Source organism: Typopeltis vanoorti, chromosome 2 (assembly GCF_054136105.1).
Source record: "Typopeltis vanoorti isolate ZY-2024b chromosome 2, IOZ_Tvanoo_1.0, whole genome shotgun sequence".
NCBI classification, from domain to species: domain Eukaryota; kingdom Metazoa; phylum Arthropoda; class Arachnida; order Uropygi; family Thelyphonidae; genus Typopeltis; species Typopeltis vanoorti.
In genome coordinates, this window is record NC_143550.1 from 101,781,747 (window position 1) to 101,800,851 (window position 19,105).

At 36.4% G+C, this 19,105-nt stretch overlaps 1 protein-coding gene across 7 annotated transcripts in view; it reads left to right on the forward strand.

Annotated features, from left to right (window-relative positions):
* The window catches only part of LOC150109296 (upstream stimulatory factor 2-like), a 260,743-nt gene that overhangs the window by 223,439 nt on the left and 18,199 nt on the right, over positions 1-19,105 (forward strand). For 6 of the 7 annotated variants that reach the window (XM_090407146.1, XM_090407139.1, XM_090407163.1 and 3 more), the window contains one exon: positions 8,957-9,193. In XM_090407146.1, the coding sequence (XP_090263272.1) occupies positions 8,957-9,184 (228 nt within the window). In that variant the 3' untranslated portion in view covers positions 9,185-9,193. The remainder of the gene's footprint in view (positions 1-8,956; positions 9,194-19,105) is intronic. The other variant, XM_090407130.1, reaches the window with a different exon arrangement.

Genomic DNA, 19,105 nt, shown 5'->3' on the forward strand with positions numbered 1-19,105 from the left:
CACTTGCTCTACCACAGATCATGGAGACAGATTTTTGGTTATAACAGTGAAATGTAATTGACATATCATGACAGGTCAACTAGCAAGTTGGCTCCATTCAAGCACAGGTATGCAGATATCTTGACAAACTGTTGCAAGACATCTGTGTCAAATTAAGCTATATGTTCAAAGGCCTGTAATCTGTGTCCCTTTATCCACAGCTTATCATAGAGCACATTTTCAGTGGTGTTGTATCCATAAAAATTGAATAAGACACCAGTGGGGTATTGTAATCTTTACAGATGCGAGTTGTTTTAGCCTGTCTTCTGATTTTAGACGACACTCGATCTGGCATGAAAGTCTTACTGGTTACCATTGTGAGAACGTTCTTGAAAAGGATAGATGCAGTGGTGTTGGGGTCATGGTGTGGGGAGGCATTATACTTAATGGATGCACCGAGCTACAAGTGCTGGAAATAGGGATTATGACTGGCAATTGATATGCAACAAAGTTCTTCACCATCATTCGACTGTTTCATGGTGCTCTAGGAAAAAGTCATTTTTATGGATGACAATGCCACACCACATTGTGCACGAGCAGTTGTAGTACTTCTAGAATACGTTTGCGATACAATGGGGAGATGCATTGCTGCTTGAAATTCCCCTCCAGAATACAAACAAGTCCTTATTCTTCCTCTGAAGGAGGAGTGGGCCAGTTTGACTCAAGAACTCCTCAATCACTTGGTGCTAAGTATGATATGACACTGTGAGAGCAGCATTGCAATTTGGGGTGGACATATTCCATACAGAAATGTCTCTCCATAGTTTCTGTAGCACTGTACATTAATTCCTTCTTTAGGAAATTTGTAACTTTTGCCAAAAACCTATTGCAGTTTAATTTGTACGAAATTTATAACATACATAATGTAATTCATATGTATGCTGGCAATAAATTTATGTCCACATTTGGCTGTAGTCATGAAAATTTTTTCATATACAGGTAAAAATGTAGTTCTTCCTTAACTGTGGACACCAGTGTCTACTTTTCTCAAGATCAGTTTGTCGGCAGTTCATAATTAAAATTATATTATAATTCAGGAGATAATTCATTTATCTTTGACATATACACATGCAGACAAAGAAATTAGTGCACCAAGAAGGAAGCATAGGATTCAACTGAAATTTTATTGGTGTAATGATACAGGTGAGTGATGCACGTGATGGCAAAAACTGAGCTGAAGGACTAAAGGGATCTGTGGTATGCAATCCAGTCATCATCAATAGCGCATTGCACCGCCTCATGCGGCGTTACATGCTGCAATACAGTCCGGCATGGTGACGAACAGACGCCTGATGTTGTCCTGCGGCAGACTGGCCGACATGTGTTGGATGCTGTGCTCCAAATCCCGGATATTGTGGCACGGTGGGAGCTGGCATTTCAGCTGCTCCCAAACATGCTCGATAGGGGACAAGTCCAGGGAGCAGGCAGACCATGGAAGTGTCTATACATGACGTAGGCAGTCCTGGGCAACCCGAGCCGTGTGCAGACTTGGCATTATCCTGCCGGTGTAGCACTCCTGGTATCCCTGCCAGGAATGGGAGAACGTGGGGGCTGTAGGATGTCGTCCACATACCACTGCCCCATCAATGCGCCACATACCACTATGAGGGGGTGATTGGCTATCGTAGGCTATGGCTCTCCAGACCATAATGCCTGCAGTGTGGGAGGTGTGGCACTTGATAGCGAGGTCGGGATTGTGTCCTTGACCAGGGGTCCTCCACACCCAGACACAATGTTCATCCGTCCCCAAGACAAAGCGGAACTCATCGCTGAAGACCACACATCGCTCTCGCCTGGCATCACTGCAAACGGAGTCATTGATGTTGTGGTGTTAATGGGAGCACATGTAAGGGGCGCTGGGATCGTAGATTCGCCTCCGTGAGCCGTCGGGAAATGGTTCGTGGGCACACAGGAGCCCCTACATCTGCCTGTATAGTGGACTGGGTCACTGTGGGATCCCTCCGTGCTTGCCGCACGATCCATCAATCCTCTCTAACGTTGGTCCTCCTGATCCAACCGGTGCCACTCTGCCATGTGGCAGTGCTGGAACGTGTCCACAGCTCCCAAAACTGTCGGACGGTATGGTCAGAACAGTTCATGTGCATGCCTATACGACGTGCCGACCACCCTCCGGTTTTCAGGTTGATGATCATGCTTCTGTCAAAGTCCGTACGTTGCTTAAATCAATGTCTCTGGCATTATTGTCACTCTATACTCTAGCTTGCATCGGCCGGTGCTTTTCGCTTTAATCAGCTATTGACTACACGCCGGCTTTATGAGGCTGCTGGTTCGTGCTTGCAGCACCACCGCAGGGTGTGTGGGCATGTGCAATTGCACCAAACTTGGATCATTTGCATACCACCCCGCACTCTAACTATTTGCTTAGTTTCGTCGTTGTACCATGTTTTCTTCCAGGTGCACTAATTTCTTTGTCCATGTGTGTAGTTTAGTGGTCCTTTCGCATTCTTAATTCTAGTTCTGTCTTACTGACTGTGTAAGGTGAATTGCTCCTTTTAAGAAGATTCTTCTGTTGCTTGTAACACACTGATTTATGCAATTTACTCCAATTTCTATTAATATTGTGATTTGAGAATTTTATGATCAAAGAGATAAAGGGAACCAAAATACCAAATAACACACCAAAATTGCAAGATTTATATCACATTAAAGCTATCCATGTACATGGGAGTAAGAGGTAAAGAAGCTGAAGACGAGTGCAGCTGTTCCAGAGGGCACATAGAGGGAATGAAACAGTGTATTATGAGACAGGTAACTACCCAGACTGGTTTCAATCTTGATCGAGGTCTCATGTGTGAGATAAATCAATGTAGATTTTTCATATACACACATGCTTTCTAAACGTTAAAATTTCTGAGGAAGATGACCTTGTTAGTCAAGTTGCGATGAGTAGTGCTTGGAAGTTGTAATTTGGGTTTCTGTTAGGAAAAGCATGTGAGGTTTTACAGACAGGAGAGGGAAATAGACATTATTAAAATTGGAATTGTTTTTCATTCTGGCTGTTAAATGTAGCACTTGCTTTTCGTAGCAGCATTCCTTTTATAGTCGGTGGTCCACACTTCATCATCTTTATGGAATTTATACTGTTGATGACTTTGTTCCCACTAGGTGAAGCTAAGTTCCAGATGAGCTCATGCACATGGAGAGGGAGGGGGGGGGTGCCTTTGAATATACTATTTACAGCTGATATTTATTCTGATTTACTTGTTGGTATGTTGCAGATCACTTACCCATTCATGGGAAGTGCATTCTGTTTTTGGTTTTATATATTTACTTGAGTCTGAAAATAAATTAAAGATACCAAGAAATTATAAACTAGGCTTAATCCTTTATCCAAGTGTAAGCAAACAGAGTTTGCGCCTGAAATATTTACAGGACAAGGACAACTTCTGAAAATACTTCAGGCTCAAACTTTGTTTGCTTACACTTGGGTAAAGGATTAAACCAAGTGGAAAAACTTCCACCAACTCATACCCCTACCAACCACACCTTTATTCAACTTTCAGGGATTGACCCCTTATTCTAGTCCCTTTAGACTAGTGCCGAAACATTTCACCTGTATCTATCCTTTAAAACCCTTAAAGCAACGTAAATATTTTTATCATATCCTCTCTTTTTCTTCTGTCAACCAACTTCTGCGATCCACACACCTTCAATCTATCCTCATAGGGAACATTCCACAGACAGGTCACTCACCTCTGAATCCTCTCCACCGCTTCCTCATCCCCAAGAAATCCAGGGAACACCAGACTTGAGTACAGTAATCCAGATGTGGGCATATCAAGGCCTTATAAAGAGGAATAACTTCCTTATCTCTACTTGTTAATGTGTTTTTCAATAACCTTTAATATTATTAATGTTGAACGTGTGGCCATGAAAAATAGAGGAGAACGAAATGGACGTTAATAAAGAAATAGTGCTCTTGAATGTTATCCTTCACAGAACAAAGTATGAAATTAAAAAACTGCAGAAGAATCTCAAAAAATTAGCAGGGCCAAGAAGAGAAAGAAGCGGTCAATCCAAATTAGCAATAAAAGCCAAGTGGACAAATTAAGGAGAAAGTTATTTATGGAGACTCAGTGATCAGAAGAGTACTTAATGAAAGTGTGACAAAATTGTGTTTCCCTGGTAAAAATTCATGAAATTGATCACGCCATCTGGATGCAAAAAAAAAGGTAATTGGAAGGGAATGATTGTCTTGGTTGGCTCAAATGATTTGAGAGATGAGAAATATTCTACGAGAGAGGATGTAAAGGAGTTGTTAAAAGAGGCAAAACTGAAGTGCAAGAAGGTTGAAGATTGTATCTCCTACCACACTATGATAGAGTTGAACTGAGGAGCATTGCTAGCTACTGAGTCTATACATAGGTTGTGCAGAATGAATGATATTAGGATTTGTGGATCTGTGCTGTATTTGATGGAAAGAATGATTTATACAATGCTGATGGACTGCATCTAAATGGTTTTGGTTTTAGGTGTCTAGATAAAGCTTTGTTCACTGAGCATGCTGAAGCACAAATTCAGGAAAACTTAAGCAATTAGGGTGGGAAGCAGGTATGTTTGTGTGAAGGCACTCATGAGGCAAGTGAGTGTGAGAATGACCAAGTGCAGAATCTAGTCTGTCAAGCAAAAATATTGAATAGGGCAGTCATTTCAGGAAGTAAAGTTGGGTGGGAGCCTAAAGGGATGCTGCAGTGTCTATATACTAATATCAGGAACAAGAGGGGAGGAGTTTTTGGCATTGGTTAGTGCAACCTTGCCAAAAGTTATAGGCATTAGTGAGACTTGGCTGACAGCAGATGATGTAGTTACAGGGATAGAATGTGGAGGGTTTAGTATTTTCAGTAAAGATTGGATGAGGGGGGGGGGGCAGGTTACTGCTGATGATAGCAGATGAATTGTAGCCAAAATGAATAGGATATAGGCAGGAGGATGGCCGTTCATTTGAAGCAGTCTGGTGTGAGATTAAGGCCAGGGAGTTCCACAGATGATCTGGATGATATGCATTGGCAAATTATTACAAATCAGTGCAGGTTGAGTAATTATTATGGAGATATAGACTGGAAGAGAAAGATCACATGGCAGGAAGGAAATACTGAAAGATAATTACTTAAGGCAGCATGTGTAGAGGGGGAATAGGGGTGTGGTCATAGAATTAGAAGAGCTATCCATAACCAAGGTGACCACATTGCTTCTGATTGGTGAGTGGCTATGCAGTCTTGACTTGAGAGATTGTACAACATGAAGAATATTCTGTTAAGAAGGGATATATGTGGAACTACAAGGCAGGTGATTATGACAAGCTTGGGAAGAATGTTAATAGTGCATGGGAGATGTTAAGAATCATCTAGAGGAAGCAGTATTAAATTGTATACATAAGGTAAGGAGGGTTAAGGTTAATCAGGTAGGAGTTAGATAGATATATCATTAAGCATGAGCTGCAGAAGAAGAAGAAGAAATGCTGTGGAGGATATATAAAGGGAAGGGTGACCAGCATGGCAAGGAAGGCAATCAGATTATGAGAAGAATCTAGCTGAGCAAGCCAAAGGAAATCCCAAAGAGTTACTTAGTGACCACTTTGCAAGGGTATATCATCCTGGTGAGGTTATTGCATTAATATTTGTGACAGACACTAATATAGGGACAGAGGTGGATGAATTTGAGATTCTTAGGATATTGTGGAATCTCAATTTAAATACAGCTGTGGGATATCAGCCTGGGTTTTTTGAGAATGTGCAAGGTAACTGGCAATGCCTCTGGTTCTTTAAGTCTCAGCTCTGGTAGAGTTCCAAGGGAGTAGAAAGAGAACAACATAATTCCCTTGCATAAGTTCTAAGACTGCAGTAACAAATTATAGCCCAGTCAGCATCTCAGGCATAGTGATAAAATTACTGGAAAAATTGGTCAAAAAGAGACTGGTTGGATAAAAATAGTGTACTGTATGAGGGTCAACATGGCTTTGCGAAGGGTCAGTCATGCCTTAGTAATTTACTATCTTTTTATAATAGAATAACAGCTGAGTTGGATAAAGAAAATGACTACATGATGATTCTGCTGGATTTTGTAAAGGCATTTGACAGAATATCACTTGGAACTCTGTTACACAAATTAGAACAAATGGAGGGTGGATATAACACTGGTTAAGTGGATAAGTGGGTGGCTGCTGGACATATCAAAAAGTGTGGTATATTGAGGGGCAGAATTGAGGCAAAAACAGGTGACTAGTGATGGGTGATGCAAGGTTCTCTGCTGGGTCCATCACTGTTTAATTTGTACATAAATGATTGTTGATGATGGGAAATTAGGTAGAGTAATAGTTAATCAAGACAATGTGAAGAGCTTGCAGGATGATTTAAATAAGCTGTCAGTATGGGCGAAAGATAATCGGTGTCAGTTTAATCTGGAGAAATGTAAAGTTATGCATTCTGGGATAGACAGATTATAAGCTGTCTATCTGGCACTGTATTCCAGGAAATAGATGAAGCTAGAGATTTAGGGGTGGTGATAGAGAGATAAAGTTTAAAGGACATATTGCTAAGGTAGTCCATAAGATTACTTGGCTATTGAAGGATACACTAACAAATAAAGATTAGTTGTTATTCCTGTTTTTAATAATTTTGATATGTCCACATCTGGATTACTGTGCTCTGGTGTGGTCTCTTAGGTTTCTTGGGAATGAGAAAATGGCAGAGAAGATTCAAGATGGTAAGTGGTCAGTGGAATGTTCCCTATGAAGATAAATTGAGGTTGTGTGGATTGCAGAAGTTGGTTGATAGGAGAAAAAGAGGGGATATGTTATAAACATTTAAGTTGCTTAACACGTTCATTGCCAAGTTGAAAATTGGAATTTTGTGTGGTGGCCAAATTTTTTTTATTTTTTTATTTAGTTTTTATTGTGCTCAAAATAAGTTAATATATTATTATATGCTTTTATTATTATGTACATAGGATTCATGTACTCTAAATATCTATTACGCGATATCGCGTGATATGTAATTCGGTCAAATAAGTTATATATTTTACAAATAAAAAACATTTAAATATAATAATTATAACTTTAATTATCAGTCTTTTATAATCACATAGAATTTTTAAAAATAACGTGCAAATAGAAAAAATAATTATCAAAAATCAACTTACTTAAAAAAAAAAAAAAAAAAAAAAAAAAAAAAAAAAAAAAAAAAAACAATACTCAAAATAAATAAAAAACCAAACTTCAAGCACGCTAAATCAACGAATAACTAAACAAAATCGTCGCGTCGTCGCCTTGTCCGAACGCCGCCACTGTGCGCACTGGCTAACATAAACAATAGACAATGGCTGGCGGCCATCCCCACTCCACGAAAGTCGATCCCATCCCTAGTGGCCAATATAAATATTACGCGCCGTTTCGCTGTGGCCGCTATTCCGCTTAGAAACTTGATAGCGACGTCTACGCGATAGCGTGTGATCGGCCGACCGGTGAGAACTCGCATCGCGCGATATTGCGTGATTGGCAATGAACGTGTTAAAGGGTTTTATATTTATTCCTCTCATCTTGCAATCAAACACTGTTTTGCTAACCTTTCCTCTCTCCCATTCCACATAAGTGACCAAACCACTTTAGCTTAGCCCTTCTCACACATTCTTGAATGCTAACATTCTTAACTTCTCTCCTGATATCTTAATTTTAAATAGAATTCTGCCATTAATGGCAGAATGGCATAGACCATATAAAAGGGAAAATAACTATAAACAAATTAAGCATAACCAGTGCTTCAGGAACAGATTTGAATGATTTAGCTCTCTGATTGTAAAAGAATTCAAGTACAGTCAAACTTTTTAAAACAAGCATGGAAATATGTTGGAAGTTTATTTTGCACTTGGTTAGACTATAATAAATTTAGTTTAATCCTTTATCCAAGTGTAACAAACAAAGTTTGTGCCTGAAAATATCTTCAGGACTGATGTAAGGTGATACAACACCAGGCAACTCCGAGCAAAAGGGGGGGGGGGGGGACCAAGCTCTTGATTAGAATAATCTCTTGATATTTTTAAACAGTTGATTAAAGTATCTGAATTTTTAATAAGGAAATTTTTATCCAATGGATGATGTGGAGCATTTAGTTACATTAAATAATTACTCTCAGAATATTGGTATTTCTAAATGTATAAAAAAGTTGTTCAAAAATTTCTTCTAAAGTGATATGATAAATATTCACTTTAGAAGAAATTCCATTCTTAAGTAAGTGCATATTTTGGAAAACAGGATTCGAGACTTAGTACCTTTATTGTATATCATCTCATTATTATTTTATTACAATAGCAATGAAAGATTTTGATGTGAGTGGCAGGCATGATATTAATAATAGAAACAGAAATTAGTTAAGGAGAAAATAACTTTTAATGAATATAAGCTTTGTTCAAGTTTCTTAGAAAGGAAGGAAGACTTATTGTCTTCTAACATTATTATTTTCCCAGTTGAATTGCTTTTTGGAGTCTAATGTTATTACTATGTTCTCCTCATGTATATAATGTAACATCATACAATCTAACACTTACTTGTAATTGTTATTCTGTTCTCTTTAACTTGTTTAGATAAGGCACTGTTGTATTGTAGGTCTTGTGACCTTGGATGTGTTGGATCAATTTAAAATATAAAATGAAAAATTGAGAATGATTGAAAAACAACTAAAAATTTTGCATTCATTAAAATTTATTTTCTAAATAAGTAATTTTTGTTTTTATTATTAATAATTCTGAAAGCATTTTCAGAAGTACAATAGCTTAGCATCTGCGAGTTCCTAATAAGGTCATATTACAATCTGAAGACTTATTGTGTCTTCAGTTTTTCATTTTCTATGTAATATGAATGAAAAATCGTGATGATTGTCATTAATTTCTCTTAACTAATTGTCAGTTTTACCTGCAGAGTAAAGGTGGTATTCTAGCTAAAACATGTGACTACATCCAAGACTTAAGGAATGCAAATGCAAGACTGGCAGAATATGTGAAAGAAAATGAAAGGCTGACAATGGATGTCGATTTGTTGCGACAACAATATGAAGAATTAAAAAATGAAAACCAAATGTTAAGGGCACATTTACAACAGCATGGCATAACTGTTGATATGGGTGGAAATTCCTAAAGATAGGAGGTGAGTTGATGTTAGTAAATGAGATTACTTCATTAATGTTTGCTTTTTTTAAAGTTATATAGTACAACTTTTCTATATGTCTACAAACAGCATATGTAGCATGTACAGATTCCTTGGTAAAGAATGCTACTCTTATAAGCAAACTGGTAACTGAAACCAAGTTTTGTTCAAGCAAACAACATTTTATACAACATAGAAAATGTTTTTTTTTTTTAAAAAAAAAAAAGTATTAAAAAGAAGCAAATCTACATCATGAACTATGATCATCTTAATTACCATCTACTTATCAACCTCTGTCTAAAACCTTACTGCAGAACATTGTAAATTGTTTTGACATCTAAAATAGTAAGCAAATTGCTCTTTAAATAAATTACACAAACTGGTATAATTCTTCTGAGATATATATTTATATATCTATGATGCTTCTCTCAATTACTAAGAAGCTATAAAATCCCTAAACCTTACAGAATAGTGAACTATTTACAAATAAACTGCTACTACATAAAAAATAAAATAAATATAAAAATAAATGCTTTAGATATGGCTAGATTAAATTCATAGGAATTAAACTATTTATGCAAGCACAATGCATTTATATTCTGCAACTTGCATCCTAGCAAATTCAAGTTTAGTAAGTTAAAGATTATCTGTTTTGCATTAAACAAATTCAAATTGCATGAACATTTCCATAAAATTGCTTATTGCCCCCCCCCCCCCCCCCCCCAACTTATAATGTTTTCTAAAGTTCAGAAGAACTGAATGAAAAAATAAACTGTTAATTAAATGCTTATATGGTCTGAAATCTTGAGTGAGAGGGTATTTCTCTATATGTTACACTACAGATGCACAAAATTGAGCAGGTCATTTGAAAACTTTCTCATCAAGAATGTATTTTTACTATATATAACATTCAAAACAAAAACTATACTGATTTCTTTCTGCTTTACATTCATAAATACAAATTTGCAAGTACGCTCTTTTCACACTTGCTAATGTTGAACAACTTACAGTAACTGTGAGGGCTTACAACAAGGCCTTCTCAGCATTTTCTGCATAAATAACTTTCTGTAACAGGAGTTAATGATGATAGATACTCCTTTTTTGTTATCATGGCTATATTAATATTTTTAGTTGTTTTGCTAATTCCTTTGTTGTTATGCTTCATACATTCCACTTGTCTACTTTTAAAATGCCTGGCATTTCTAATTTTTTGCTTTTATTCTTTCTTTGTTATTTTTGAGTAAAAGGCATCTGAGTTGTAGAAATTTTTTCCTTGGTAAGGCAACAAGCCTTATGCAAAACTCCCAACCTGGCATACCAGCGTCTCTCTCTTTGTCTGGCACCTACCTCTAGACCTGTCCAGTAGGGAGGCCTTACCATTAGCTTAGCTTAACTACCACTGACATAGCTCTTGAGGTCATGGGTGTGCTCAACCCTCCTCACCATATCAAGATGGAGATACCATTAAGGTGATCTTAGTAAATGGCAAAGTAATATCCAAACTGATATGATTCTTGAATTATCTTGGTTATTGTTTTTGTTCCTCTGATGGTCTTTATACTTCATAAAAGTAATCAATATCTATGCTTGTTGTTAACATTTATATTGCTACTCTGCTTAGATCTCCAAGTAATTGCTTTTTTGTTTCTTGTTTATCATAGATGACAAATCTTCAACTTTTCATTTCATCCTGTGCAGGTAGCATGGTCACATATAGCACTCATACAGTACATTTAGACATTGTGGGAGGTGCCCACATGATTATTAAAAAGCAGATTTAATGATTTAATATAAAGAAAGATTTAATATATAAAAAAGGAAAGTGATGCAAATGTGCCTGTATTAAACAAAAGCAACAATAGTGATCTAAAAATTTACATATTTGAAGTCTTGAAGGCAAATGTATTGCTGTTTTACATATTGATTTTATATTTTAAAAAATTTTTTTATTAAAGTTCAATTTACACTTGTGTTTGCTTTTTGCATTCATATTTTCTTGAATAAAGAATAATTATGAATACTTTTAAATATATATTTTTTATGAAAACACCATCTATATTTATAGAGAACCATTTGGCAGGGGGGGGGGGGGGATGCTTTCTCCATTGCTCACAACTTGTGCAAGTTGCTTATGACATTATTTGGGTCCTACTAATCATGGTATCAGACACCCACTGCATTCTTGTTTAATGCTTTACCCAAATATGTGCAAACTAAGTTTGCAAAAGAAATATCTTATTAGGCTATTCATATACAGAGGCTGTTGATTTTATATCAATTTGCCTCATATCCCATAATGTACAACACACACTGTTTTGGACATGTATATTGCTGTGCATTATGGGAATGGTCAGTTTCTACCTTTATTAAGGACTCATCAGTGGGAGCTAGAACTGTGAAAATAACAACAGCTTAATCAATACTGGAATACCATGAGTTGGTATAATCAAAAGAAATATAAAAATGGAGGAAAATATCTGTAAAAAACTTATTTAATGTACATTTTTTTATTAAAATTAGCCTTTTTTAGATCTTCTAATTTTTTTGTCAACTAGAGGAAGGCTTACAATTTTTTAATTTTTACTCATTCAAGCCATTATAACCATGCCGAATCTCTGCACCATCCTAGTCAAAAGGTCCGAACTATTAAGACTTTAGTACATAATTCTCATTCTTTGCTCTTCAGACAAACTTTTACAGAAAGAATTTCAGCATGTTAAATCCACCTTTTTTTATCAAATAGTTTTAAGGATTCTTTCATCAAAAAAGCATTTAACAGTTATGGTATCTTTACCTTTTCCAATACAGAAGAAATAACACTCATTCCCATTCCTTATGTGCAAGGCATTTCTGAATGCATAGCAAAAGTTTTAAATGACTGAATGTTTTTGTTGCCTTTCACCCCATCAGAAAACTCTCCACCATTCTTGTTTCTCTTAAGGACAAACTTTCACATCTTGGTTTTCCAGATATCGAACTGATTCTTTGTTCTTATGGGTTATCTTATTTTGGACAAACTAAAAGATCTGCTTTTATTGGTCTAGAAAAACACAAGTCTTATATTAAATACCATGAGCCTGAATAGTCTGGACCTGCTGAGCATACTATCTGCACTAAACATAGCTTATTGGAACAAGATAAGAGTTCTTCATAAAAGTTGTTTCCTCATAGAATGTCTTTATAAAGAGATCTGATGGTCTACTTCTATCCTCTTTGTGGGAGATAGTATTTTTTCATTCTATTAATCATACCTAGCATTATTTGTGTGTGTGTGTGTGTGTGTGTGTGTGTGTGTGTGTGTGTGTGTGTGTGTGTGTGTGTGTGTGTGTGTGTGTATGTGTGTGTGTGTGTGTGTGTTATATTTTATCTTTATTTTTATTATTATTTTTTTAAGTTAGGAAATTATTGACCATATTCAGTTATCTTACATAAGCTACTTACATGCCACCTCTTAGAATTGTCTGTTATTGTTAATTACCATTCTATGATCCTGTACTGAAAATGTTGACACTTACTTGAAAATTTTACATGAAATAAGTTTTTTACGTGAGTTTTCCTCCTTTTCTTTTTATATGTTTCAGCACTTGGATGGATTGACTAGAGCAAGGGGGTCATCCCTGGAAGTTGAATAACGGTCTAATTAGTAGGGGGTGTGAGGACTAGATTTTTTGTTTGGAGAGTTTGTGAATGAGTGGAATGGGTGGCCAGAGTCAGTTGCAAGTGCTTTGTCTGTTAATGGGTTCATGGAGAGGTATGATAGATTGTGTGGATAGAAGGGTCTCCCACAATGAGTCTTCGGACTCCATGGAGGTGCCCATATGATGATGATAATATTTCTTTTGATTTTGCTAATTAATACAGAAGTCATTTTTGATGTTTAGTAACATGCATCTAGTATTTTAACATGTTACCATTTTATTAAATTACTCTCAATGAGCAGTTGTTCTGGTAAGATTTTTTGCTTGGTCAGAAAGTAAATTATATTGAAGAAACAAAAGTTTGCACTAAAGTATCTTTACAACTTGAAGAATATTTTAATAATATGATGATACACCATTTTGCTACTTGCATATAGAAAATATAACCTCTGTATTGATTTAGCTGTTAATACTCCAGGTTTAGCCTCCACGATAAGACTTCAGTAAATGTTAAAGTAAATCTGGGGGTATGAGCCGTGTGCATCCTGGGATTCTGAGACAACATGAAGTCAGCTACCTCTAAAATATAATTAATCTAGTCAGGAATGTATTCAAACTTTTTACTCAAACTAGAACATAATTTATAATCTTTGTATGTCTTGAAAAGTTCAAAACAATTAAAAAAAAAAAAAAAAAAAGAAGAACATTATGATGAAAAATAATGCTGTATTTCATTAAATGAATTTATTCTAGTATTCATATTATGTGTCATTTTGAAATAGCTTAGCTATAGTTTTTTGTTTCACAATCAGAATATAGATATATGCTTCCAAAATGAGAGAGAATCCCACGAACAAAAGACTGTAAACTCCATAGAACATAAGTGATGTGAATAAGCTGAAGTTCTGGGAATGCTGGTCTAGAGGCATAATTTTTCCTACCATTTCAGACCTACAATAAGCATGGTGATGATGGTTAGGGCATCAGGTGATAAATAGAGTTATCACTTACTATTATCTATGCTCATGATGAAATTTGAACCCACAGTCTGTTGTTAGTTGTAGAGTAGACTAGAGATACTATCTGCTCAGAAAACCAAGCCAGCAAATCTTGTATGAACAGTTTGAAAATAACTTATTTTCAAGAGTGTTTTTAATTCATAGTGGATATCTTTATAAGAAACAGCTCTTACTTCCTATTATTTGTAACATACATCTTGAATTGTTGGTTAAGAGTCTTCACTAAATACTCAGATATCCATCATTTTATGAAAAGGATGTATATCTGGATGCTACTATAAGAATAACATTCACACGGTCAGAGCAATAGTAACTAAAGTAAATAATCAACAATTCAAATCACTTAAAAAAAAAAAAAAAATCACATTTAAAGTGATATTATAAGAGAGAGAGAGACAAGCTAAAAATTACTATTATATTTACGGCTATTTTGCCTGTTTCTGTTTAGGAGTCATTGGCTTTTTTACTCACGGATTCTTAGGACATTGTAGATGTATATTTACCAATAAATATATGTAGCATGAAGGAAGAGAAATTTACACATACCTTTTTCTGGGTGTTTTGGCTTTTCTTCTTTCTGTGATGTCCAAACTACTGTGTGTGTGTGTGAGGGGGGGGGGGGGGTAGGCAATGTGGGAGAATTAAATAAAAATGGGAAAAAAAGGGTTTTTTGAATAATATATATACATATATATTATATTATTAGGGATGGGCGGAGTGTATTTTTATATTTATATAGGGTGGGAAAGGGTGAATGGGTTGAAAACAGCAACTGATTTTTAGAGAGGGGGTTGACGGTGTGCAGTCCGTTTCGACTATGCTTGGTCGTCGTCTGAACACATGGAGGAAGTGGATGCCATGTCAGGTCGGGTAGGTGTTTCTCCTTTTGAAGTGTTTGTGTTACTGCCTATTGGTCAGGATTGTGACCTCAATTTTATGTTGTGAAGCTTCCAAACCTCAGAGATTATATAGGGCCTGTGGACATTGATAGAGTTCGCATCACATTTTATGGCTATTGTTTCCGATATTCTAAGCATTGTGTCATTGTCTTGTCTGTCAACTATGATGGCCTTGTCAATCTGCGGGGTATGTTTTTGTTCAAGCGCGTGAACAGCTATTTCCGTTTTTTCCTGTGTTGTGTATTCGATTTTTTTTCTTTTTGATGTTGCGTTTTTTAGTGTTTAAATGTTCTGGAATAGGGATGTTACAATCGTGGAAGTGTTTTTGTAGTCTTGCCCATAAAGACCTGATGGTGGAACCTGTGTAGGTGATATCACCTACACGGATCCTTTAAGAAAGAATTCAGGAAGCTGTGAAAGGTTCAGATCGACTTACGACCTGTCAGCCAGAACGGAAGTTGGTCGTAAGTCGACGACCAAGTGTATTCTGTTTATTTTGTCTGATATTCCTTTAATGTATGAAATGGTTACAGTTATATTATAGTCTTGTTTATTTTTGTTTTTAAGTGAGGTTTTGTACAGAATTTTCTTCATAGTATTTTGGCTGTAATAATTTTTAGGAAGGTATTGCTGATAACTTTTAATTCATCTTTAAGTGCTTGTTCATTGTAGCAAATCTTCAAATTCCTGTTTTTAAGTGTATTAATGACCCTCTAGTTTTTTGTGTCGAGTGGTGGTAGTTGTTTTTATGTATATATTGGCCAATACTTGTTGGTTTCCGGTAAAGAGTGAAGGAAAGACCACCAGAAAGAAGACGTGTGACAAGTGTATCTAGAAACGGAAGTGTGTTCAGCTTTTCAATCTTGATTGTGAATTGTTTGTTTAGGTGGCCAAGGAAAGTGTCTGGTGGCCAGGGCCAGATAGCGAAAAGATCGTGAATGTATCTAAGCCAGACTTTGGGTTTTAAAAGAGAGGAATCTAGAGCACGTTGCTCAAAATGTTCCATGTAAAAGTTAGTGATGGGGGGGAGGTAATGGTCAGCCCATGACTGTGCCTTCTTTTTGTAGGTAGAAAGTGTTTCACCACACAAAATAGCCAAAACATAGTACATGCACAAAGAGTGCTGTGATATCAGGTGCGAATTTGTCCTGTAATAGAAGGATTGTGTCATTGATTGGGACATTTGTGAAGAGGGAAGAGACGTCAAAACTGACTAATAAATCATCTTTTTCCGGTGTAATGTCTTTGATTTTTTTTACAAAGTGTTGTGTGTTTTTTAATATAGGAGGGGGAATACCTACCAACTCCTTGAGTGCAGATGCTAGTTTCTTGGCTAGGTGATAACTGGAGCTGTCTATACCAGTCTTTCCCAAACTGTGTTCCTCAAGAAGTTCTCCTGGAATTTGTAATTTTAGTTTTCTAAGCATTTTTCATGAATAAATATTTTACAGTAGAAATATTCTGAGGAGAATAATATTCGTGAATATGTCGAAAAGCTCAGACCCAGAATGCCTAATAACATCTGTGTAGCAAATGTTGTGACCAAGCTGTGTATTTTTAAACCTGGAAGCATTCATGAATTATCGTTAATTTTCACACATCAAAAGCTTTCAACATTTGGGAAAGGGAATACCGCTGTTTATGACCGATCATAAAAATTGCCTGCAAGCAGATTATAACAATGAGTGGCGTATCCTCTGTTCTCAAAACTGAAAGAAATAACATCTATGGTGCAAATGTTAGTGACCAATCAGCAAGGAAGTATAAAGAAAATTTTTCCACTGAAATTGAAGATCAAGGTAGTCTGTATCCGGTTCTCAAAACTATTAATACTGAATACTTTCTTCGCAAGTTTGTATTGCAGTGTGTAAGTGCTTGTTCTGAAACCGGAGTGCCATGATTTTTTTAAAAGTAATAGGTCTACAGATTTAAATTCTAATATGAATATGTAACAAGGGACTTTGTTTAATTTTGGTGTTAAGAAATCTCTTATTGAAGATGTTTGTGACGCAACAGATAGTGATTCATCCACCTCCAGCACACACATGAGAAAAAGTCTGCATTCACTCGTAAGTACTTATAATAATATTATAAATATATTTCGTGATCAGAATGGAATATGTCAATGAAAATCAGCAAATTAATTTAATGATGTTTATGTTTAATTGATGTTTAATTAATTATTAATACATTACAAAATAACCAAGGTGTTCCGTGAAAATTTCAGAATTTGTGAAATGTTCCATCGTAGGAAAAGTTTGGGAAATGCTGGTCTATAACTTCAACTATCAGCAGGAGTGGTGTGTTTTGTTTGTGAATCTTCAGAAGACTGTAAATTTTCGGGGAACAAGCATAGTGTGGAATTAATTTTTTAATGGTATCTTCGGCCCACGTGGTGATGGATTTAAGTAGCTTCTCCATTTTCATTTTTATTTGATTGGTAGAGTCATAGTTAACTAGTTGATATGTGCTGTTGTCTGAGGCTATTAGATTCATTGTTTCCAAATAACTAGTTTGATTTAGAATAGTCTGCGCGGTTAGCCTAGTGGCTGTGCTCTTTGAAACCATATGCCTGGGGAAGGAATGTCCTAGGTTTCATTCCCGTCGGTGACTTGAGGAGCTGAAGGATCTTCCTCAGCCATAGCCAAGTTAGCCGGTCATGGGGGGTGGACAGTAGGGTTTTCCCCCTCCAGTTTATCCTGGGATTTTTCATCCCGCAAAAGCAGGCAAACTGGCCTTGAGAACTCAAGACTACAGGACATAGGATACACCGGGGCATCGGGCTGACCACCTTATCCTGTGAACGGTTTGAGGTCCGATGATTAATAAACCCTCGACACCACAAGGTAAAAGAGGGTATAAAGAAGATGAGATGAGATTTAGAATAACTATGGTACTGCCTTTATTGGCTCTAGTAATTACGATGTCTGGATTTAATTTTAGTGACTTTACCGCTGTCAATTCCGATTTTGTTAGGTTTGCTGGTTATTGTTTTAGTATAATTTGAATTATACTAAAATTATTACTGTTAGAGGTTTCCAAATGTACTTCATCTGCTATGGTGGTAGGGATAAATCTTAAGCTTCTTTCTATATGATAAATAAAATCAAGTTTGTTGATTGTTTTTGGTTGTCACGGCAAAGTTTAAGCTTATGTTCTTTCTTGTAGCCTGAATCTGTTCTCTGCGTAACACTTTCTCCATGCGGTGGTATATTCGTAGTGCTTTCATCGAGTATATGATTTTGTTTATCATATAGAAAGAAGCTTAAGATTTATCCCTACCACCATAGCAGATAAAGTACGTTTGGAAACCTCTAACATTTTAAATTCAAATTATACTAAAACAATAACCAGCAACCTAACAAAATCAGAATTCACAGTGATAAAATCACTAAAATTAAATCTGGAAGTCATAATTTCTAGAGCCGATAAAGGCAGTGCCACAGTTATTCTAAATCGAACTACTTATTTGGAAAAAATGAATCTAAGTCTCAGACAACAGCACATATCAACTAATTAACTATGACCCTAAAAGAAAGTGAAGAAGCTACTTAAATCCGTCACCACAAGGCCTGAAGATACCATTAAAAAATTAATTCTGCACTACTCTCGTTCCCCGAGAATTTACAGTCTCCCGAAGATTCACAAACAAAACACACCATTCCGGTCGATAGTCGACGGTATAGACAGCCCCAATTATCACCTATCCAAAAAACTAACATCAACACTCAAGGAGTTGGTAGGTCATTCCCTTCCCCTCCTATATTAAAAACACACAACACTATGTAAACAAAATCAAAGACATCACACTGGAAAAAGATGATGTATTGGTCTGCTTTGACATCTCTGCCCTCTTCACAAATGTCCCAATCAATGACATAATCCTTCTATTACAGTCCCTCCCGACATCACAGAGGACTTTGCGCATGTACTATGTTCTGGCTATTTTGTTTGGCGAAACACTTTCTACCTACAAAAAGAAGGCACAGCCATGGGCTCATCATTATCCCCCCCCCTCACCCCAACCTATTGCTAACTTTTATATTCACCATTTTGAGCAACGTGCTCTAGATTCCTCTCCTTTAAAACTCAGAGTCTGGCTTAGATACGTTGATGATGTTTTTGCTATCTGGCCCCAATGGCCGCTAGACACTTTACCTCAGCCACCTAAACAAATAACACAAACGCATACAATTCACAATCGAGATTGAAAAGCTGAACACACTTCCATTTTCAGATACACTTATTATAGTCTTTCCTTCACTCTTTACCACAAACCGACATGTACTGGCCAATATATACACAAAAACTAGGGGTCATTAATACACTTAAAAACAGAGATTTGAAGATTTGCTC